The sequence below is a fragment of the Squalius cephalus genome, assembly GCF_949319135.1.
Source record: "Squalius cephalus genome assembly, chromosome: 25".
In the NCBI taxonomy this organism is placed as follows: domain Eukaryota; kingdom Metazoa; phylum Chordata; class Actinopteri; order Cypriniformes; family Leuciscidae; genus Squalius; species Squalius cephalus.
Genome location: NC_137146.1, coordinates 26,663,103 through 26,688,289, shown reverse-complemented (window position 1 = coordinate 26,688,289; position 25,187 = coordinate 26,663,103). Strand labels below are relative to the sequence as shown.

General features: G+C 38.2%; 1 protein-coding gene across 3 annotated transcripts in view; it reads right to left on the bottom strand.

The window, feature by feature from the left end:
* adarb2 (adenosine deaminase RNA specific B2 (inactive)) overlaps positions 1 to 25,187 on the bottom strand; it is a 187,881-nt gene that overhangs the window by 15,596 nt on the left and 147,098 nt on the right. For all 3 annotated transcript variants that reach the window (XM_079863440.1, XM_079863438.1, XM_079863439.1), the window contains 4 exons: positions 23,684 to 23,798; positions 11,514 to 11,682; positions 6,562 to 6,713; positions 3,985 to 4,153 (listed from right to left, as the gene is read on the bottom strand). In XM_079863440.1, the coding sequence (XP_079719566.1) occupies positions 3,985 to 4,153; positions 6,562 to 6,713; positions 11,514 to 11,682; positions 23,684 to 23,798 (605 nt within the window). The remainder of the gene's footprint in view (positions 1 to 3,984; positions 4,154 to 6,561; positions 6,714 to 11,513; positions 11,683 to 23,683; positions 23,799 to 25,187) is intronic.

The window sequence follows — 25,187 nt, the reverse complement described above, 5'->3', positions numbered from 1 at the left end:
GATAATGATGGAGGATAATGATGTGAGGTCAGGGAAAATGATGAAGGGATGAAGAAAATGACTGCGAGTAAGGATGAAAAACAGGGTGTGCTGGTTGAGGCCAGTGGAGATGAATGGAGTTGGTCTATAAGGGACTATAAGGACTTTAAAGCTGTTTTCCAGCCTGCTCTTGATGGTGACCTTGATCAACGGCTCCTCTGAGTTGTGGGCTCAACAAAAGAGCGGGATAACTCAACGGGACATAGAATGGAAAAGGAGTGGCACTCAGAAAAAAGATCTGGATGCTCTATTCTGTCTTATTCTGTGTGTGTTTTTAAAAAGTAATTACTTTAACCCTGTACGATGACCTAGCCAGATAGAGTCAGACCCTTGTGGTCCTGGCCGATGCAATCTGATTGGTCAAATGAATGGCCCAGGGGAGAGAGCTTCACCTCGGCGTGACTCAGTCGATGTGTCCAGACTAACATACACACATTACATGTGGGGCTTAGTGATTTACAGACAGGATTCATTTGAGTATTGCTTCTATTGTAATCATGTTTACAGGTCACACTTTAGGGTGCCAAACATTTCAATGAGGGAAGAGCAGATGAAGAAGAGCTTACTAGGAAAAAAAAAAGTGTATTTTCCCCGTTACTGAAATTAGCCTCTGCTAAACCTGCCCCTTAGATACTGTTGCTATGCTCTGAGAGGCATTTATACTCAGATGAATCTCTTAAAAAAAACAAAAAAATGATAAAAAAAAAACATGCAGGTCACGTCACCTCAAAATAAAAGATAATTTTTTTTAATAATATTGTGATTTTATGATTTTATATTCTTTCTCAAAAAATAAATAAAAAAATAAATATCATAGGTGGTTTTCTATTTTTAACACATTCAGGAAATTGTCATAAATTCTCATTATTGTTAAAAAAAAAATTCTTATCATGAAAACCCATGCATTATGTAAATTTTAAACGGTTGATTGTGCATGCTAGTTTTTGTTGTACCGCCTTTAATTCATGCTGAATTATTATTTTTTTTAAAATCATTGTATTACAGCATTTTCTTTTTTATTGTGATACAGTATTACAGTGATGGGAATCTAATGAGAATTAGCATTGAGAAAATTAGGAATTACAAAAAGAATTGGTTGTAAAATGATAAAGTGGGTGGACAATGTGCTTAGTGACATGCAAAATACAATTTCTTATTTTAATAATTTTAGTTATAAGTACGGGTTGAGAATATTACCTCAGTATTAACCTAAAATCATGATATCAACAGATCATAGACTTGACTTCTGCTCACAAGAAGTGTGTGTAACAGACAGTACAAGTAAACAGAAAGGTTCACACTTCTCAGCTTGTCAAAGTGCACATAAACAAACAGAAGCAACTGATGGTGGTAATTAAATCAAACATATGGCAGTCAGCTCAGACACAGGTGTGTGTGTGCTCTGTGTGCGTGTGTGCGTGCGTGCGTGCATGTGTGTGTGCGGTGAGTGTGTGTGTGAGTGATCTCTGGGCAGTGCGATTCACACATTCAGAGAGTGTGATAGATAAATACGTGTGAAAGTGACAATGTCTGAAACTGGAGTGATCATACTCTCTTGGAGAAATACCTCAGCAAATATTCATCCGCTCACATCAGCTGTTACACTAACTGTTACATTGTTACACTAACAGTTACACTGTTATACTAGCTGTTACACTAACTGTTACATTAACTGTTACTCTAACTGTTACATTGTTACACTAACAGTTACACTGTTATACTAGCTGTTACACTAACTGTTACATTAACTGTTACTCTAACTGTTACATTGTTACACTAACTGTTACACTAACTGTTACACTAACTGTTACACTAACTGTTACATTGTTACACTAACTGTTACACTAACTGTTACACTGTTATACTAGCTGTTACACGGTTACATTAACTGTTACACTGTTACATTGTTACACTAACTGTTACACTAACAGTTACACTGTTATACTAGCTGTTACACTAACTGTTACATTAACTGTTACACTGTTACACTAACTGTTACACTAACTGTTACACTAACAGTTACACTGTTATACTAGCTGTTACACTGTTACATTAACTGTTACACTGTTACATTGTTACACTAACTGTTACACTAACAGTTACACTGTTATACTAGCTGTTACACTAACTGTTACATTAACTGTTACACTGTTACATTGTTACACTAACTGTTACACTGTTATACTAGCTGTTACACTAACTGTTACACTAACTGTTACATTGTTACACTGACTGTTACACTAAATGTTACACTATATGTTACACTAACTGCTACATTATCTGTTACACACACTGTTACACTAACTGTTACACTAACTGTTGTCTCATTCTAACGTCCAGTGAAGCTCTTGAAGGCCTTAAGATAATTTAGAGTGAGACTTCATTAAAACATGACTAAACCCTTCAAAAGTTTATTAATACTTTATTCATGAAGGACACAATGAATTCTGAAAAATGTAACATGGTTCCCACAAAAATATTAAGCAACAATAAATTGAACAATAAAAATATTAATAAATGTTTCTTGAGCAGGCAATCAGCGGAAACAAATCAACTACGGAGCCCCTAAAGGGATATGGTGAAAAAAAATATGATATGGGAGGAAAAATAATAAGTCAATGCTTTTGCGTTCCATCGCAAATGATTTGCGTTCCCCGAGAAACCTTGCGCTCACTTGCAAAGTGATACACTGTATATAAATACAAAAAAACTTAATATTGTAAAATATTTACTGTTTTAATATAACTTTTTTCTATTTTAATATATATTTTAAAATGTTATTTATTCCTGTGATCAGCTGAAAGCTGAATTTTTTCAGCATCGTTACTGCATTCTGCAGTGTCTCATGATTGATGATCAATTCTTTTATTCAGCAAGGATGCATTAAATTGATCAAAAGTGACAGTAAAGACATTTATAATGTTACAAAAGATTCTATTTCAAATAAATGAAATATAACTTTCTACTCAATCCTGAAAAAAAAGATCCATAACCGTTTTCAACATTGATAATAATAATGAATGTTTTTTGAGTATCAAATCAGCATATTAAAAAAGAACACTGATGAATCATGCACATTAGGGTCCAGATTAACACTGTGACGTATCCCATACAGAAGCTAATTATTGAAGGTTTATTAAAGCACAGCTCGTCATAAGACAATAATGGTGATCACGCCAGTCCCAGAGCATGGGTCTGAATAACTCCCTTCCTCAAGGCAAATATCACACCAACCTTTCCCTCGGCCATTATAATGCCGTGTAAAAGTCGCCCAGCTTAAACGAGACTAACTCGCCCTCATAAAAACTAATCCTCTCATAAAAATAAACCTTAAATCAATACACTACCAGCACTTGAGCTTCACAATCACGCTTCAGAGATGGTCGGCCTGCTTTGTTGAATCGCTCTAAAATGGCACAATATCACCTTGGACACTGAGGCTAAATGTATACTGCAGGACTTAATGTTAAATCCAATATTTTGGCACATATACATTTTTTTCAAAAGATATATTTTTTGTGTGCCAAATGATGATTTCTGACTTGAGCTAGCCTATACATCACATAATAATGGCAGAAAAGGATCATTCAATATGAGTTTTTAGATGTACACTACAATTAAATTTGTATATAGTAATTAATACTTTTACTCATTAGGGATGCATTCAATTGATCACAAGTGACATTTAAAATGATTTGTAGAATGTTACAAAAGATTTCTATCTCAAATAAATGTTGTTCTTTTGAACTTTCCATTGCAAAAAAAAAAAATAAAAAAAAAAATGTATTACGGTTTCTACAAAAATATTAAGCAGAGCATCTTAGACTGGGATCAGACCTTTCATTGAATGTCTTCTCATAGTGGGAGCATCAGAGACCCGTGTTTGATTATTGTCTTTTCTTTGTACAGAAGTTTGAGTGAATGTTCAGTGTTTTTGATACTGACCTGGAAATCTTGTCTGTGCAAGACATAGTGATGAGCCGTTCTCCTTGAAGGACCCCGTCCCACGTCTGAACGGGACCCGCGCACTTCACCGGCAGTGTCCCTTCCCCGGATTCAATCTTTGTCCGTAAGTGGCTGTGGAACTTCTTCACCAAGTGTCTGTTGCTGTGCACTGAGGAAAAAAAGAGTGCTATAGGGTCAATGTTGGCATGCTCATTTTTAATGGCTTATATATTCATTTATTAAAAAACTGCAATTCACACATACAGTTAACTTTTGTCTGAAAAGATCCACTGTCGAGATCAGTATTTCAAATGTCTCTTAAAATATCTGATAATTTGACCTCTTTTATGACAAGGCAAAGTTAGTTCAGGTTGTAAAATGTCATGTGGTACAACTTCCCAAAAACTTGAATATTTATGAATTGATATGATATTTGTGAGGGAAAAAAAGTACATTTTATTTCACTTTCCACATAAATGTAAAGAAGTGCATTTTAAAATTAAGGCATTTCTAAGATTTATGTGGATGCACAATTTGTTATAATTCTTTTGAAACTTTGAGTTTTTTTTTTTCAGTGTAACTTTGTTTAGTCAATTTTGAATTGAGGTATACAATTGAATAAAACATTTTTTTCTTTTATTACATGGGATGTCGTGACATTTGGAGTACTGTTGGAGGACAAAAGTGTCATCTTTGTAATAAATTGTTTACTTCAAACTTGAAAATTTGGATGGATGGATGGATGGGTGGATGGGTGGATGGGAGGATGGATGGATGGATGGATGGGTGGATGGATGGATGGATGAATGGATGGGTGAATGGGAGGATGGATGGATGGATGGATGGGTGAATGGGAGGATGGATGGATGGATGGATGATGGATGGATGGATGGATGGATGGGTGGGTGGATGGATGCGTGGATGGATGCGTGGATGGATGGATGAATGGGTGGATGGATGGATGGGTGGATGGATGGATGGGAGGATGGATGGGTGGATAGGAGGTTGGATGGATGGATGCATGGGAGGATGGATGGGAGGATGGATGGGTGGATGGATGGATGGATGGGTGGATGGATTTATGGATGGGTGGATGGATGCGTGGATGGAAGGATGGATGGATGGATGGGTGGATGGGAGGATGGATGGATGGATGGATGGGTGGATGGAGTACTGTTGGAGGACAAAAGAGTCATCTTTGTAATAAATTGTTTACTTCAAACTTGAAAATTTGGATGGATGGATGGATGGGTCGATGGGAGGATGGATGGATGGATGGATGGGTGGATGGATGGATGGATGGATGCGTGGATGGATGAATGGATGGGTGAATGGGAGGATGGATGGATGGATGGATGGATGATGGATGATGGATGGATGGATGGGTGGGTGGATGGATGCGTGGATGGATGCGTGGATGGATGGATGAATGGGTGGATGGAGGATGGATGGGTGGATAGGAGGTTGGATGGATGGATGGATGGGAGGTTGGACGGGAGGATGGATGGGTGGATGGATGGATGGATGGGTGGATGGGTGGATGGATTTATGGATGGGTGGATGGATGCGTGGATGGAAGGATGGATGGATGGGTGGATGGGAGGATGGATGGATGGATGGATGGGTGGATGGATGGGAGGATGGATGGATGGATGGGAGGATGGATGGATGGGTGGATGGATGGATGGGTGGATGGATGGATGGGTGGATGGGAGGATGGATGGGTGGATGGGAGGGTGAGTGGATGGATGGATGGATGGGTGGATGGATGCGCGGATGGATGGATGGGTGGATGGATGGATGGATGGATGGATGGATGGGTGGATGGATGGAAGGATGGGTGGATGGATGGGTGGATGGGAGGATGGATGGATGGGTGGATGGGAGGATGGATGGATGGATGGGTGGATGGGAGGATGGATGGATGGGTGGATGGGAGGATGGATGGGTGGATGGATGGGTGGATGGATGGGTGGATGGATGGGTGGATGGATGGGAGGATGGATGGGTGGGTGGATGGATGGGTGGGTGGATGGGTGGGTGGATGGATGGTTGGATGGGAGGATGGGTGGGAGGATGGGTGGATGGGTGGGTGGATGGATGGGTGGATGGGAGGATGGATGGGTGGATGGGAGGGTGGATGGGTGGATGGGTGGATGGATGGGTGGATGGATGGGTGGATGGATGGGAGGATGGATGGGTGGATGAATGGATGGATGGTTGGATGGGAGGATGGATGGGTGGATGAATGGATGGGTGGATGGATGGATGGATGGGTGAGTGGATGGATGGATGGATGGATGGGTGGATATTTGTTTAATGTCCCTAGAAGTTCCAAACCTCAGACATTATTACAATGTCTGAGGTGGGCCATCAAAATAAAGTGTTACCAATTTTTTTTGTTGAAAATAATGATTAATTATGTCTGCACTAACATTCGAGGTGCAAAAAAACAAAACAAAAAAACATGTTGCCCCACATGAGATTTTTAGAGTCACCACATGAAACCTTGACACATGTGTAGCTTTTGGACACAAGAGAGCAGAAGAGATGATACAGACGAGCAGATAATCTTACAATCAGAGGTGATTTCGTACGGCGAGTTCACACGGGCGTCCCCGCAGGGCGAAGAGCTGATGTACATGTGGAAGAGGACATTCTCTCGCAGTCTCAAACAGGAGTCTTTGTGCCGTACGAAGATCGATTGTTCCCAGTCCTCTTTCCTTTTGCTTCAGAGTGATCACAGACCCCAGGCGGGAAGAAAGAAGAAAGAGGGGAGACATGAGAAACAACCACGTCTGAAAGTGTTCAGCGCTCACATTCCCGGCTAATAATGGGCCGAAGACACAAAGGAGACAAATATTGGCCTTGCCGCGACCAAGGCTAGTTCCGTCACTGTCACATTCCCCTCTCGCGCTCGCGCCATTACTCTGTCAGAACAAGGCGAATATAAATGGCCGAGAGAAACGGCGTGCTGTAATTCTTTAACCCAGATGATCTGTAGCTAGTCAGCTGTAGGGAGGACACTGCGTTTCCAGCAGAGCCGCCCCACTTTTACACATATCATCATAATTAGCATTAGCGCCTCACTGTGACATCTTACAAAAGACGTTTCGGAATAGTGCACGAGGTGAACTGTGCACAGGGAGCGCATTACACGCGCAAACATCCTCGTCTCTAATTGGCACCTAAGCTGTGCTAATTACACAAATGACCTGCGATGTCAAGGGTGGGAGTCGTGTTGCTCCAGATCTGTCTACTGAGGAACAAGCCGATGGCCGTTGTGCTATTTTATTTGCCGAACATAATGACTTATCTTCCAAACTAGACTCCAGACCCAGCCGAGCGGGCCCATTTAGCTGCAGATAATGCACTCTGGGAAGACGCGTATGCAAATATGACATTACAGGAGGCTTTTCTATGCTGCAATCTGCTACATCGAGGAAGACATTTAAAGTCTTCGCCGCCGCACAATGATTCCTCCAATGCCAGACCAGACTGAAATGATAATGCAGATTCTTTATGAACCAAGAATTGAAATTTGAAAAGTTATTTTCTAGGTGTAAAATTGTGCTTCTGTGAGAAAATGTGTTGTTTGCCTAAAGCTCTAACTGGAGCTCAGGTTCAACAAGAGCAACGCATTCTCGACAACCTCTCTAATCTGTTGATTAGCACAGAAAATAACAAGACTTTTTTCCTGTGAGAAAGCAAGCAAATGTCTTGTTTAGAATAATGCACTTACAAGACAATGAACAGCACAAGACTGATGAACAGTAAATCACTGTAGAAGCTCCTTTCTGCCTCAGAGTAAAACAAAAAAGGTAATTGTGACCTTGTATCTTAAACTTATGCCTTTATTTCTTGTAATTTTGACTTTATATTTCCCACTTGTGACTTAATGTTTTACAACTGCAACATTGTTTCTCATAATTGCAACTTTACCGCAATGTGACTTGTGTCGCAATACAATTTTATATCTCACAAATTTGAGTTTATAACTCGAAATGACACTTTACATATATCATAATGCAACTTTAAATCTTACAATATTTTCTCGTAATCGCGACTTCACACCTCACAGAGTGAGTTTTATTGCAATGTTTCTTTATATCTCACGATTGTGACTTTATGATAATATCACTTTATATGCCGCAATGCAAATTTATATCTCAAATGCGACTTCAAATCTAACAATTGCGTGTTTTCCCCCCCATAAATTGCGACCCAGTGTCTTCATATCTTACAATATGACTTCTTTTTTTAAACTTTAAATAAACAGGCTTCATTGACACATTGTCAAAAGTATAGCAACAAGACAAACATTATACATGTTTATTTAGCTCCTGTCATGACCAGGGGCCCGTTCTTCGTACGTTGCTTATTACATCCGAGATCAAATGACACATCCAAGATGATATCATCGTGCTAATCATGATCTGGCTAACTCGGTTCTTCAAACACACTTGCCGGATATGATTAGTATCGCTGGATTGAGTTATCTGAGATAATTGCGCGTTCATGCGCTGGTTAAAAGGGGATATGTATCGATAGTAGAAACATTGATCAGCAACGCTGCTATTGGCTGTTCAGCGTGGCCAAAGAGCGCGCTCAGTTTTTCTCCTCCGCAGAGCAAGCACTATTAGTCGAAGTTTATTCGGAATTTTAATGTTTAATCAAAACGCCAGGGAACACCTCAAAGTCTTTAAAAGCCAGGAGAGAGGGCTGGCAAAAAGTAGCAGACAATTTAAATCCGTTAGAAGTGGCCATGTTAGATGTTTTTATCACTTATTAGACTATATTATTGTATTTTAATAATTGCATAATTACTTTGTTCATTGTAATGTCAGAGTCACCACACTAGAACATGGGAACAAATAAAAGTGAAGTACAAAAATATTCTACATAATGGTAATTTTTAGTTATATTATAGTCTCTTTTATAAAATGCACTGTTAAATAAATGGTGTTCTGTTTATAAAAGCAACCAAGAAAAAGGCTGAAAAAAAAGATCTTAGTAGCCTACACTGTAAAATCATTTTTGCTGCATTAAATTAAGGCTGTATAGTCATTTCAACTGTTAAATCTTGAGTAATGATGAATTGCTTTGACTTGTGAAAGTGAAAACTGATAAACTTATGTTAATGTAAAAATATTTTGCCATGAGTTATTGATCACATTTCTCCCGAGTGTAGTTCATTGTAATGACATTGTGTTTTCCTCTTTTGTGCACTTTTACACAATACACCAACACTTGTATCTGTTCCCAAGAAAGTGGTGGCTGAAATATGTGCAGTAAGTGGACATTTTCTAACTTTCCAAAGGAAAGAAAGTATAAGACTTTGTAATGTCCATTTGTTTCCATTGCACTGGCCAGTGAATAAACCCTCTCAGATAACTGTCATATGGAGGAACTAGCCTACCTGCAAGTGCATAAATAACTTTACTTCATTTATACTTGTATGCTTTATGGCTGCAATATAAGTTGCATGATTCCACATCTACAAAAAGGCCTACAGAAGAGTCTGCCCAGACAGAGGAGACATAGGCCTGCTACAGGTGGGCAGTGTATAGCCAACTTTTCCTGTTTATTTGTTGCATGAGGCATGTGTCTAATATCTCTTGTTGCAGGCACTAGACCACTGGCTTTTCTTTACAAAGAACAATTGAAATAAAACTCAAGGAACTAAGCATATTTGTCTTTTATTAAACATTTAATGAATTTTTTTTTTTTTTTTTGGCAATGTTGTGTAATATGGCACATGCAACAATGTCCCAGGCCCTGTCAGGTGTGCAACCCTCAGACTTTTCAGACACTGACATCTTCCCTTTAGTTAGCCAAAGTTCATTTCATTGTGTGCCCTTGTCCTGGCTAGAGCTGCACTGTAACTGGTTTGGGTCAGGGAATGGGGTCATAAAACACTTGTCTGCAGGCAGGAACATGTCATAATCACCTATGAAAAAATGCAGTTCTGTTAGGATCAGCATAAGTGTATGTAATACAGTGAGCTTGATATTTAATTGTGGAACTTTCCTTACCACTTTCAAATAATGTGCATAAAAATCTCTGAACATTCTTAAGTCATGCACAGATCCTGGCCATTTTGCTTTCACATTTGTGATATGGAAGATGTTAGTCAACTGCCTTTTTTAAATTTGATATAATATTACTAATCTGGAATATTAAGAATCACAATAGTAACTGGGCTGCACATTTACATTGTGAACCCCCTTTCTGTTCACATAATCCCCTTCATTGAGGCCTTGATGGCAGTCTATGATCTAGCCTATTGTCTATGGTCCCAATCACGTTAGTGAAGCCTGAGTGACATATCTGTAATCGGCATGGTCATGATTGTATGATCTTCATAAAAAATTATGATAGCCTAAAAAAAAAAACTGCTTTACAACATTGGGCCTTACGTGGCTTGGAAATGTAAAAAAAAACTCAAACTGTTTTTTAAACCTAAAAGCGACAAAAAACGACAATCTCACGAGTCACGAGAAAAAATATATCTCTCAGAAAGTGCACTATCGCGCTGCGCAGGACTTCCCGTATCAGCTCCGCTTATGAAGCCGGGATCTAATCCTGTTAACATGAAATAAGCTGCTCCTGAGCAGGTTTAAGTTTGCGCACATGTTGCTATGACAGCAAGTCCAGGATGAGCGTTGAAGAACCAAACAATCCAGGATCATGCCAAATCGCCAACAATCAAATCCAGCTAAGTGAGTTAGCGACGTACGAAGAACGGACCCCATGTTAAGAAAAAAAACAAAAAAACAAACAAAAAAAAAACCCGTTCAATTCCCTTATGGAAAAACAAGTACATTTTAGCATACAAGACTACGAAAATAATATTGCATGTTATAGTTCAAATGTATATTAAATGCAATTAGCTGAACCTTAGTGCTTTTCGACACTTCATTTTTATATGTAATTCCTAATTACTTATATTGTCTTTGAAATATGGTTAATAAATGCACTACTGAATGAGGATTTACGGTGACCTAAAAAACACTTGAACGTCATTTCTATTAAAACTTGTGTGTCAGGTATTTCAATACATTTGTGATTACACAAATGTAATGATAAAGTTGCAATAAAGTACATTTCAAATATATAATCTTTAAATATAATATCGAATATAATATCACGCTACAGTTAAAATTAAATTAAATTAAAATCAATTACTTTACATGTTCTTTACTACACTGAACAAAATAATAAACGCAACACTTTTGTTTTTGCGTCCATTTTTCATGAGCTGAACTCAAAGATCTAAGACTTTTTCTATGTACACAAAAGGCCTATTTCTCTCAAAAATTGTTCACAAATCTGTCTAAATCTGTGTTAGTGAGCACTTCTTCTTTGCCGAGATAATCCATCCACCTCACAGGTGTGGCATATCAAGATGCTGATTAGACAGCATGATTATTGCACAGGTGTGCCTTAGGCCGGCCACAATAAAAGGCTACTCTAAAATGTGCAGTTTTACTGTATTGATATAAGTCATCTAAATGCGTGTCCTTTACCTGAGGTGTAACTCTAGTTGGGAGTACAGGAACCGCAGCAGAGCTCGTCTAGTCGTGATTTCGGCATGGCAGTCGTTGACCACCAGGCCCTGGTCACTGATATATTCTCCGTTAATGCATTTCGTGCCGGTTGATAGCGCCACCACCTGGGCCTGTCTTAGATCCACACCTGATGAGCACAAACACACAAACAAATATAGTCATCATATTGCAGCTTAATAATATTGGATCTAACACAGACTTACTGTGAGTAAGTGTTGTCACAAATGTAATATGCGAAGGTCATTTACATATACCTGTAGATGTCTTAAAGGGATAGTTCACCCAAAAAACGGAAATCCTGTCATCATTTACTCGCCCTCATGTTGTTCCAAACCTGAATGAGTTTCTTTCTTCTGGTAACCAGATAGTTGACGGTAGCCATATTTTTTTCTCCATACTATCAATGGCTACCGTCAACTTCTTTTGTGTTCAACAGAAGACAGAATCTCATACAGGTTTGGAACAACATGAGGGCGAGTAAATGATGACAGAACTTTCATTTTAGGGTGAACTATCCCCTTAAAGATACAGTAACCTAAAACCACCTTTTAATTCAAAACTTTTGACAATATTGTTCAGAAATAATTTTTTCCTAAATAAATGAATACTTTTCCCCCAATGAAATGGGACTTCTTTTGTACGCGATGATGTCACGACACCCGCGGCCTCCGGGACGTCCTAAAACGCTAACGTGGGATACTAATGTTCTATGGCGGTGATATTAAAAGACTAATCCCAGTAAACACCTCTGTCTTATTAGTACATTAAACCACGTTAAGCGTTTTCTTTATAACGGTTTTCTATAGGAGGAAAACGCTTGATGTGTAATTAAACACTTTGTGTTCATATTCTGGGCTCATCTGCTTAATCAGTATGGTGTTTACTGAGTTTAGTCTTAAAATCACCTGTCTACGTTAGAACATTATTAACCCGTGTTAGCGTTTCAGAACGTCCCAGAGGCTGCGAGTGTCATGACATCAACGCATACAAAAGAAGTCCCATTTCATTGGCTACTAGGCGCCAACCAATAAAATGTCTTGCAAGTGCACAAGTTAGTTTTACATCTAATTTATCGCGAAAAAGGTAGCAAAAGTCAAGGTGTGAAGATTTGAAACTGCAGTGACAGATTTGAGAAGTTATACTGCGAATGTGAATGTAAGATTAAATGCAAATATGTTCTTCAAGTTTGTGTCTGTCACTGTATTTCTGAATGGCATTTTACACATTTGTGATTACTCGTCTGCAGCTTCAAATTCAGAACACAGGTTTATGACTATTGTCTGCGAGTGCAAATCTCAACATTCAACTTCAAATTTTTATTTTTCAGGTTTTTACGTTGGAGCTGTGAGCTTTAGCGTACAAGTACGAATACTTATTGTACAAGTTCTCAAATTTACATCTACATGCTCCCGAGTTTTGCTACTCTTTTACCCATTCTTCTAGCTGTAAGATTTCTAGCCACAGTTGCACTCTGCACACTTGCAATGCATTGGCCAAGCATTCGCATCTGCATTTGCAAACTTGCATCGAGTGTTTCTGTCTTAAGGATCAGAGAGAAAACGCTCCAGATTTGATGCAAGAAAAGGACACGACTGTTTAAAACACAACTATAAATTCTGCTGTAGTCCACAGTAAAAGCTGTTCTTTTGCTGATGTTCTCTACACAAAGAATGAGTAACTGGTCATCAGTGTACAAAGCTTTCCTGTGACATTTTCATCAGCCACAGCGAGACGAAACCCACAACACCGGCACAAAGCGTGTCCACCTGCCACGTCCGGCTGTACCTGTCCCACAGCTGCGCGACCCGATACGGAGGATTTCTGCACTGAGAACAGCTCAAGCGTGTGAGCCGATGTCTCAGCATGCTTAACCATAAAGCTCTGTGTGCTGGAAAAAAATATATCTCCCCATCGCTTCAAAAATGTAGTGTTCAGTGCCTCATGCAGACCTGCAGGCTAGAGGCAACATATGAGCTTTTATCAGTCGGGACCCAGACGGAATTGCACACCGTGGCCCGGCCGCCACCAGCCTGGCAATAACAATAATAAAAACTAATATTGAGGTGGGGTTAAAGGCATAGCCTTTGAAATCCATTCTTCCACCTTTCGCTGCCTGCTGAACCGAGAGAGTGTGAGAGAGGAGAGGCCGTGGGAAGAGGAGAAATAGATGAAACGCAGGCCAGAAGAAAAGAGAGACTGGGTCCAAATGAGTCATAACTGCAGATCGAAGCGGTCAATAGCTCATTTTTTTCATACTTGTTAATATCAGGTTCATGGGACATTCTAACTGTGAAAAACGACATGTATCCAGATAAACTATGAGTTTAAAAGGTTAGTTCACGAAGAAATGAAACTTCATGTATGATTTATTTTATTCTGGAGAACAAATAGAGTCTTGCAGTCATGTGGTGTAACCATTAAAATAAAAAGCAAGAACATATTTTCTTAAACTGTGAATACATGTGAGCGTACATCTCTTAATCATTAGTTTTCAAGGTTTCAAATCTTTTTTAATAAAAAAGGGCAAATTATCTGTTATTTTAAGAGACTTGTTGACCTTAAAAGTTATGAAAGTCAGCAGGGGTCTGTATGTTTCTGCATGCAAATTATGAAATTAATGAAATGTGTGTGTATATATATAAATTAAGAAAATGTGTGTGTGTATATATATACTGTATATAAATTAAGGAAATGTGTGTGTGTATATATATATATATATATCACACACACACACACACACACACACACACACACACACACACACACACACACACACACACACACACACACACACACACACACACAGATATATACATATTTTAAAGAAACAAATAATTGTATTCAGCAAGGACAAATTAAATTAAATTAGAAGACATTTAGAATGTTTCAAGAGATTATCTGAACTGTTTATTCATCAAAGAATCCTGAAATTTTTTTATCATGGTTTTTACAAAACAAAAATGAAGCAGCACAACCGTTTTCAACACTGATATTCAGAAATGTTTCTTGAGCAGCAAATCATCATATTAAAATGATTTCTGAAGGATCATGTGACACTGAAGACTGGAGTAATGATGCTGAAAATTCAGCTTTGAATATGATATATATATATATATATATACACACACACACATATGAGATATAATAAAATGACAAAATATGTGCATTGTCATTTTTATAGAAGAGGGTATTATCAACATTCTTCAAAATATTAAATTTTCTTTTGTGTGAACCATCTAACATATTCCTAATAAATCAAGCATTACATCATATTTTTGACAGTCCTGACAGCATTACTGTTGCATGTGACAAGCATTGAGGGAAAAGAGATTCCTGGAACTCCAGGGAAAATAAATCCTGGAGGAAAACAGTGCAGCCGTCCAGCAATAAACCATTACAATGAGTTATGTTCTACTGTTCGCACACTATTAGATGAACTCAACCTTTCCATCCATCAAAGACCGACCCAAACGTCCCAAATGCTCCTCTGAAGGCTAAAGCCAGCTGGTTCTGCCCGGTCTTCTCCTGCCTTACCTGATCTATCCCAGCATGCATTGGTACAGAGCACAGCAGGGTCCCAGCATGCCCAGGTTTTGTGTTCAGGCATCTTTATTCAACAATCCCCAACAGCAAAAACACTTTCTAGAAAAAAAATGAAAGTTAAAAGGCCCAAAGCACCACACCCTCCAAGTCTGTTCTCTCCATGCTGTTCCATTTAATGATAGTTTAGATCAATCTGGTGATGGCAGAGAGAAATAAAAGAGAGTGTGTAGTAATTTCTCTCTGTACCGGCATGAAATTGTTGTAAAGGCTCTTCTCTCGGTGTGTGGGGGTGGAAAGGCCTGTGGGCACTGCTGCTTTTAGAAGAACAATAATCATCAACACCTCTGAGAAAGCACATCGTGCCAGTGAAGTGGGTACAAAGGCAAACAGCCTGGATGTGAACATGACTGGCGCTCTCTTTCCCCTTCTGTAGACCGCTGTGTGAAGAAGAGGAAAGAGAACAGCACAGTATCAAAGGCAGGTGTGCCGAAAGACATGCACTATACTGGGAACAACTCACCTTATTGTCAAAAAATATGAATTTGCTGAAAAAGTTTTAGATTTAACCCTATAAGGGGTGATATGAAATAATAGTCCATTTTAAATGGAACAGTTTATTGATTCTTTAGACATACAATTTTTTTTTTTTTTTGAGAATTATATTTGATACATCAGTCTTTTATGGCTAACATAGTGTAGAATAAAGCAGTAAGCAGCGTGTAGCCGTGATTTACAGTGAATTTTGAACAGCTAAGAGGCGTTGTAGGCAGGGGCGCTGCTAAGGATTTTGGGCCCCATGAAAAGAATCTTGACAGGGCCCCCAACACAGCTGAGACTTTTTTCATATTAATTTACATTAAATCATGGTTTATGGTATTTTGACCATTGTCACAGGCGGTCCACTAACAATTTAGGCCTACTTACAAACCCACCTTTTCTTGTGAAATATTGGGTAACATACTGTCGACCCTTTGCCTCTTTCCAGGGTTTCCCCAGGTTTGATCACCCCAAATTTAAGACTTTTTTAAGACCTTTTTAAGACCACTTTAATGAAAATTAAGACCTACATCGCATCCATTATGCAGTCGTAAAACACCAGATCAAATCCCAATAATGACTATTACTAACAAACGTTTTAATTAAAAATACATTTATTATAAAAAAAAACTCATTCAACAACACACTGCAAAGTGATGTTTTTGGTAAATATCAAACATTCATAACAATAAACAGATAAACTAACTTTTCAAATCGTCTTAGTAAAGTTTCTCAGCATTCAAATTGCTTCAACCATTGCTTCAGAGGGGTAGACAGATAGGTAAGAGAGATATAGATAGTAGGGGTGTAACGGTTCACAAAATTCACGGTTCGGTTCAATACGATACACTTTTGTCACGGTTTGGTACGTTTTCGATACAGCAAAAAGAAATAAATGCCAGAGAATTTTTTTTTTTTTTTTTTATTTATTAAAACTAACACACTTTGACCAATGATGGAGCTATAATAGACTCTTCTTAGGAGCATAAACAAAACTGAATAAAAAAATGAAATGTAACCTAATATTGTAGTAGTTATAAACAAAGGTCTATTTTTAGTTCAGATTAACATTTGAGGGCAGCAATTGTATTCATAATGTCAAAATAAAACCAACGTAACGTTACTTGAAAGCATTATAGCCTACTATTCCTGCCAAACTTCCATGGTTGCAGTTAGTGTTACTACAGTAAATCCATGGTGAATGTTGCTGATCTGTGGACACTGGATAGTTCATTCATGGCACAATGTTTCTTCCTGGCTTCCACGCTCTGTTTGATCCGTTAAAAACGGAGAAATGTGAATGTTTCTCACTAGATCTCACAGCGTTGTTATTGCTTCTGTGGCGAATTCAAATGATTTATTTTCTGGATCTCTTATTACCGCTGTGTAACAGTGTCGCTTGATCAAGATCGCTCGCGCTGCACTGGTCCAAACTGATAAGCGGTCCTTTAACCACACAATAACGAGTAGCCCAGTTTCGTTCCGCTTACATTACGTTTGCACATTTGATGTTGGACATTGGACAATGTTGTGGTCGCGCCGGCGTCTCTTACATATGAGCGCGCTTGCCACGCGCAACGCGCATTTGAGGCATTTTCACTTCCTCTTCCGTCAAGTTGATATTTATTTGTGTTGCCTGGATACAATTTGTGCGGACTGAACCATTTTATGATAATCGAGAGGGGGAGAGGGGCCCACGGACGTTTGTGTTTCCTAAACAAATAAAAAAATTTGACACCAGGAAACAGCAAATAGAATAATTTAAAGTTAATAATTTTTACTATCAAATATATTTTTTTAGCACCACAATTTTATTGGGGGCTTCTCTGGGCCCCCTCTTAGTCATGGGCCCCGAGAATCGTCATCGTTTACCCCCCCTTTACAGCGCCCCAGCTTGTAGGCACAATGCAGAACGGAGGGCCTAAAACCCCCTTAGCCGTTCTAAATTCACTGTAAATCACGGCTTTACCGCGCTTATTACTTTTATAAAATGGTTGTTCCACATACTTGGCAAGGTTACATAAGCCCCTTTCACTCAGAGATTCCGGAAAATACATGGATAAAGTGACCCGGGATTTGACCCGGGTTCGTTTGATTTTGGTTCATTCACACTGCCAGTGATTTTCCAGAATCAGAGAGTAAATCACACACAATTCCGGAATCACACACAAGCCGTAAAAAATCCCGTAAAGACACGTGACATCGATGTGACTTGTAATGTCTTAAGAGAACCACGCTTGTGCATTTTATTCTCTGATTCGATCATAAACTTGCGCATTACGTACCGTTTCACTAGCTGGCGACCGATCCCGGCTTCAGCGTCATCACTACGACACAGCATTATTACAGCGCGCGTTCTGGGACTAAACACGGCAATGTTACCAGGTCCCCATCCCGGCATCGATGCCAGCATCAAACCCGGGTCGTCTTTGCGTTCACACAGAGGGCGTTCTGGCAATTTGCCGGGATCATCGCGCTGTGTGAAATGGGCTATATACACACAGACACAAAAAATGTAATGCAATTGAACTTTGGTAATGTAGTTCTTCAGAAGCCAAAGTTACTTTTAAAAGTAATGCATTATAATATTAGCCTGACAAGCCAGATCCACATCAAGATGTTGGGTCTGGGAACACACCATTGGCAGGGCTCAATCCGACGGGCGGGATAAACGGTTGTCTTTCAAATTCCCTCTGCACGCAATAGGATAGCGCTACAACCAATTTACCACAAGCGGAGCTAGTTGATGGATTAAACGGCAAAACTCCAAACACATCTTCCTTTTTTAAGAATGACTTCAGTGCCGTTCTTTGTTCTTTTCTGGTTGCAGGTTCATATCAACAAAGAACAAGAATTTCAGTATCACAGAGACAAAGGACAAGTTTGTGAGATGCAGTGTACAGTACTGTAAAAATAGGGGTACAAAAAAAATTGCAAAGAGCAAAGCAGAGTAGTAATTTCTGATCAATTTTGAGCTACTATGATAGAACATGTTTTCGTTCATCAAAAGACAATGACGGAAAAATATGAAATTTGTTTTGAGATTAAAAATACACTTCTCCATGAGAACTATGTTTTGAACAATGTGTTTTCTATTTTTTGGTGTATTGTTTACTGACTGCTTGATAGTGTATATCATTTTGATCACTTTATGATTTGAGAGCAGTGTTTGATTTTGAACACAGGTAAAACTGTTTTGAGGCGAAAGTTTCATTTTGCGAGAGGAGTCAGAGGTTTTGTAAATAGTGCTTGAGGTTTTGTGTTTAATGTTTTCAGAAAATGGAGCAAGGTTTCAGAAATTGTGTTTTAGCAATTGAGAAAAAATGTAAAGTGAGATTAAATACATAAAGTGTGTAATTGAATTATTGCAATTTTATGTAATATTAAGTTTGCATTTCACTGTTTGTGTTCATTTCGAGGAATACTAAATCTGTTTTTGTGCGAGTGAGATGAGTAAACGCATGTCCACATTTAGTCTAGAACTACAATATCTATCGTGTTTACATGGTGCACACATCGCCTCTGTACCTTTACTGGTGATTGCTCTGAACATGGAGACAGGAGAGCTGTCAGACAGTGAGTGGGAAAACAAAGTAAATTAAGTTACTTATTTGAAAAAGTAACTCAGATTTATTATTTATTTATTTAAAAGTAATGCATTACTTCACTAGTTACTTGGGAAAAGTAATCTGATTACGTAAGTAATACTGATGTAATGCAGTCATGGCTTTGAACGCGGCTTAACCATGCAAACTATGATCCTATATAGGATCTCACACTCGAAGAGGAAAAACAACTACATTTTATTCAGAAGCCCAAATGGAGTAAAAATATGCTATTTGGAGCAGATGTTGTTATTTATTTGGTCAAAAGTAAGATGAAACTCTGATGTGTAATGTAAATCAGGGAGATAACAGTATAACAGATAAAAAGCATTTAAATACAAGTTGTCACTATTTCTCACAATAGTATTATTCTCTAATAGTTATATACTATTACTCTAGTAAGATGATATTTAAATGCTTGGTTTTATGATCAAACTCATACAAATGCAAAGCAATATCATCATTCATCGTTCATGAGAGATGAACAAATAAATGTTCCTCAAATGCCTGATGGATCATATTTGTTATATTTTAACAAGATTTAAAAGTAATGTACATCAATGAGATTTTATATATTGCATATATTGTTTATATATTGTAATACATTAATTGATATAGTATACAATTGATTTTAAAATTGATTTTATAAATGCATTCTACAGACTACAAAAATACAATTGTAAACTTTATCTATGAAAAAGCAACAAGAAATGTTCTAATATTCTTATCTAATGTTCTAAGGCCTCTAACCTTCACAAAATTGCACCAGATTCATAAAAAAAAAGAAAAAGCGAGGACTCCACTGAAGACACTCTTCATCAGCACATGGGTCACTCTAGTGGAGGTCTGTCAGGGGAAGCCCATGTGCTGATATGAGCTTAATAAGCATCATTAACCCCACATTTTCTAAATGAGTTTTGTTTCGCACAACAAGAATGCAGTTCATCAGCTTCTTCATGAGGCCATCAAATCATAAGGAATCATTAGATGGGTTTTTATGCGTACTCTGCTTTGGGAGGTCTAACTACCATATTGGATTGGATGGGCACAGTATATTTTGGTAAAAAAAAATATGCAGAAAGCGATTATTACTGAAAATTGATGAATTTGCATTAAACGTATCTTCTTCAGGGGTAAAGCAAATGGCCGAGGTCATTATCTACCAAGTCATTTACATGCCATTAGGAATAAAGAGGCTCATGAATTGATCCTTTACAAGTTGGTCTTGCATGTTAAAATGTTTGAATATCAAATGAGGTCAAAATGGTGTACAGAATCATCACCATTTAACAAATTGTGTTCCAGAGATAATTCCCACCGCAAGGAAACCTTTGAGCAAATGTGGCACGCTTATATAAAACGATATGATTAGAGAATGAGCTTTATCTACAAAAACAGACTAAATAAATTGTATTATCACTGTTAAATATTGAATCTGACTTGCTGACAAACATTGTTAATTTTCTATAATAGTTCCAAATTTGTTGACTGCATTTCCATATTATTCCACCATGTTTCCTCTGAATGATGAAGTTTGAAATTATCGGAACATCAAGGCTTGCATAAGTAACACATTTGACATTGCATTTACATGAATATCTAGGAAAATCACTGCGATTTGTGAAACTGGCGAATGCTGAATGGGGAATAAAATGCAATTTTGTCGTGATGCCACATAACAAGAAAACTTTTCAGACCCTTTTTCCAGCATAGAAATCAGTCTTTCCACTTCTGAATTGCTCTAAACACAATAATCTGTTCTCCAAATGTGGAAGCAGACATGATTGGTTCCCTTTACCAGCCTAACTGTGCATCTGATGTTCAAAACCCAGTCTCCCAGCATCCGTACTGTGCCTGGCTGAAATACGATTACGCACCATCTGATTCAAGCGGTGTCTGTTTCTTTTACGTTACCAGATGAAATAATCCAATAAGAGTCTTGTGAGAAGCACTCTCGCTCAGGTTATGACTCCCTCTGCGAAAGTCCCGCGGTTCAAAGTTGGACCCGCATTAATATTCCACCGGTGCCCGTGCCAGTCTAAAAGATTCAATAGATGCTCAAAGAGCAGTGAACAGAACCCCTAGTGTTTCTGTCAAGTTTGTGTGTCTGCTCGCCTGCCACAAATTCTTGGGCACCGACGTCTGGATCTTTGAAGATAACAGTCTTAATAAACATGCTCTGCAATTACTGTGAGGCAGACGGAGCTGAGAGAAGGAGAGAAAGAGAGAGACAGAGCAGCGAGGACAGGGATTAGGTCAGATCTCACTGAAGTCTAAATTGATGAGCTGTGGTCTTCAAAAGAAAAACTTGATACCGATCCTGCAGTGACTCCTGAAAGCCAAACACATTGAAACATCGCACCAACCTTTCACAACTAGGCTGTTTTAACTCATCATGGGATATATACTGTATATACTAGCAACAATAAACCATTAAATATCAATATGGGATAAGGCAAGTATCACTATTGTTTATACTTGGGGTTAATAATTTAAACCACTAACCATAGATATTAAATCGCTCCGGTCTCTGCAATTAATCGTGATCAGGGTTTGACATTAACCCTGTGTATTTCAATTGTACTCTTTTAAAAAGGTACTGAAATAATAAACTAAGTGCAATGCAGTGTTAAATATCTGAAACACTTTCCAATACTCATTTTCTGCAGAATAGATACAGGATACCAGCTGTTCTTTCTCTCTCTCTCTCATCTCTCCGTAAGTGAGTTACACACAAACCCGCCTCCACTCACTCACTCGTTTCATTTGCTCCGGATGAATATTGCTGCTGTTACAGGGCTTGAATTTCAGCGTGGGATTGCACGTATTGCACATAATTTTACTCAGTCCAGTAGATTTTGTGCTCGCACCCAAAGTCCGGCACATAAAGCCTCCTCTCAGCACTAAATTGAGTTCTTGTTCACTGCTTATTGCAGTTAAACAGTCAAATACACACAAAATGATGTCAAAATGCCGGTCTTGGCGAGTATTCACATAAACAAGTTATGAACGTAAACAGTTGAGAAAGAAAATGCATGTGTAACAGTATGGGTCAGCAACCTAATATTCCAGCTGACAAATTATGAGATAATATTAAAAAATATCTATATGGCAGTTTTTCCCCATGGTTTTGATGTCCAAATTGTGGCCAGTGAAAATGCTGAGTGGCTTGTAACTTTGGAAAACCACTTGCCACAGTGACTGGTGAGCAAAAAGGTTCATGTCAAACCCTGATCGTGATTAATGGCAAAAACCTTACCACTTGTTTCCACTTATCACACAGATTATCCAAATGAAAGTGGAACAGTGTTTTAAATATTTGATATTTGTATAATGGTATCTTTTTAACTAAGCACTTTGAATGAAGGCCAGTATCACTGATACTAATATTGATACTGATGCCTCTAAAAACAAGGTAAAATTAGTAATTATAGCAATTCAATATTACCATACTAAAGCCAGGCCTAAACTGTTAATTGTTTTTATTGATTATTTATTACCAATTACAGAGCTTTTAATTCAAGTGAAATTAAACAATATAAAAAAAAAAAACCATTATACATTTTTTTGCATTTAGCTTTTGTACATTGTGTTAAACACGTTAAAGAGCAAGCATTGATCGCAGAAATGAATGTGTTATTTTCCCCACTCCTACTATATATTAAACATTGGCAGCTTGTCCCACACTATTAGTTATATGGACTGAATCATTGTGATTTTCATCTGGTGGATGAACTCAGAACACCCCAGTGAGCACCTACAACACACTAGCAACAACCTAAAAATGCCTTTTCAACAAACACATTGCAACACACCAATAACCACGTCTAGTGTTGTAGCTTTGCACAAGCAACCAAACATTTTCTTCAGAGAATTTAAAATTCAAAAGTTAAAATCTAAAATGAAAGCTGTCCATATAAAAGTGCAAAAAAAGACAGACCCGTTTATAAACAGGTTTCCCAAACACTTTCCCCCCAGTCTGCTATTGGTCAGACTACACACACCGAAGCTATGCCATTGGTTGAGCTGTTGCTATAGTCAAGCTGATTGGATGCTTAAACTAATAACAATGTTTTGATAGTGCCACAGAGCCACAGCGCTTGCACCTTAATGAATGACCTTATAGTTGATGTAGAATATAAATCTGGGATGAGGGAAAGTATTTTAACCTATTAAAACATACACACATCACCTTTAATATTGTTCTAAAACAACAACAACAACAACCCAAGACCTGCATTGCCTGTAAATCATTTAGTCTATTCTTTGACTGCTCATTGAATACTTTTTCCGATATATGTGTTGATTTTTCACAGGTGATAAAGTACTAAATATTTCATACAAAGGTCCACACTCAGAGGATACACAGAGACTTAGAGGTGCTTTCTTTCCCCTTATTGAACTTCTTAAATAATTCACAGGCCGATTGAAATGATGCCATACCTCTGGTCATGACGATGCCCGCTAGGCCTTTGTGACGCGCGTGCAGAAGTGAGGAGCAGCCGGCCAGCTCTGTGTATTTCTCTCGCACCAGGTGGAATATTGCATCAGCAAACTCCTGCAATACACAACAGGTTCTTGGTAAGTTTGATCCCTTATTAAAAAATATGTTCATAAGAATGATATTTTGCTGTTCATGTAGCATATTGCACTGCACAGTACTGAAAACATTTAGTATTATCTTCCAAAAATGTTTTTAATTTGCAAACATCAATTTTCAAGATTATCTCCAGTTTATCTAAACTCAAATGTAAATGCATTGAAAAAAAAAAAAAAAAAAAAAAAAAAGATCCATATCTAATTGTACAAAAAGAAAAACAGAATTTAAATTCCTTCAAATTTTCAAAGTATATTTTATACATCAAGAATCTATATGTAATAAAAAAGATATCAACAAAAGTTTTATGACATGTCTAAATATTTGAATGTGCTGCTAAGTATTAATAAAATTAAATGTTAATATCTGACCATATTATTTGATACGGCAATGTTACTGCTACAACATTTTGATTAAAAATAACTTGACTTTATTCAGACAGGATATTGCATAATAGAGATTTTAAGGGGCCATAAATCATATTTATATATATATATGAAGCATATTTAATTGCAAATCAATTAAATTCAGCGAATAGATTTGCTATTCCATGATCACACAATGACTTTGCCCGTAGCATTTTTTCCCCCCATCACACCAACACGGTGACCCAATTAATTTGTGTCAAAACATCGGCCATCAATAGAGTAATTGGAAGGCGAAGAGACCACGGGCGCGCTCATAGTCAGACGTTTATCTGAGACACTTTCGCTAATGGAACAGCGTGATTAGTTTGGTGGCGTCTCAAATGGACCATCTGTCCATCGCTCTGAGCTCAGGGTTGATGCCGCCAGGCTGAAAAATAACCTGGACCCTGTGTTTGCATTCAACAGACGGGCGTCGGCCCAATCCTGCCCTGTACAGCTGTTCCCGAACCTGTGCGTTTAGACTTTTCATACCAAGTCCACAACTGATGCTATTATGTTGCTGTGGCAATTAGTGGCTTATGGAGGCAAACACATTTTCATACAGTACATACACACACAGATGCACCTCTTTACTGAGGATGTTCACAGTATGTAGCGCTGATGAACTGATTGAAACACAACAGGAATGTGCCTGCTTGCGGACCCTTTACAGGCTTGAATGACTACTGTCATGACAACTCTCGAAGTGTTTGGCATGGTAATGGATATGATAATGTTGATATGTTTTGGCGGAATAGATCTACTATGCTGCTACTGCAGAGTACGGGATTTGCTACTGCCAATACACACACGACACGGTGCTGTGAGCAGTACATGAATTACCCGTAGCAGATCTATACAGATGGAGCTGGGGAAGGTGGAGGGTTTCTGAAAGAGCGCTGCACTGCTATAACAAATGCTGACCGAGTATTTAAAGGTTGAG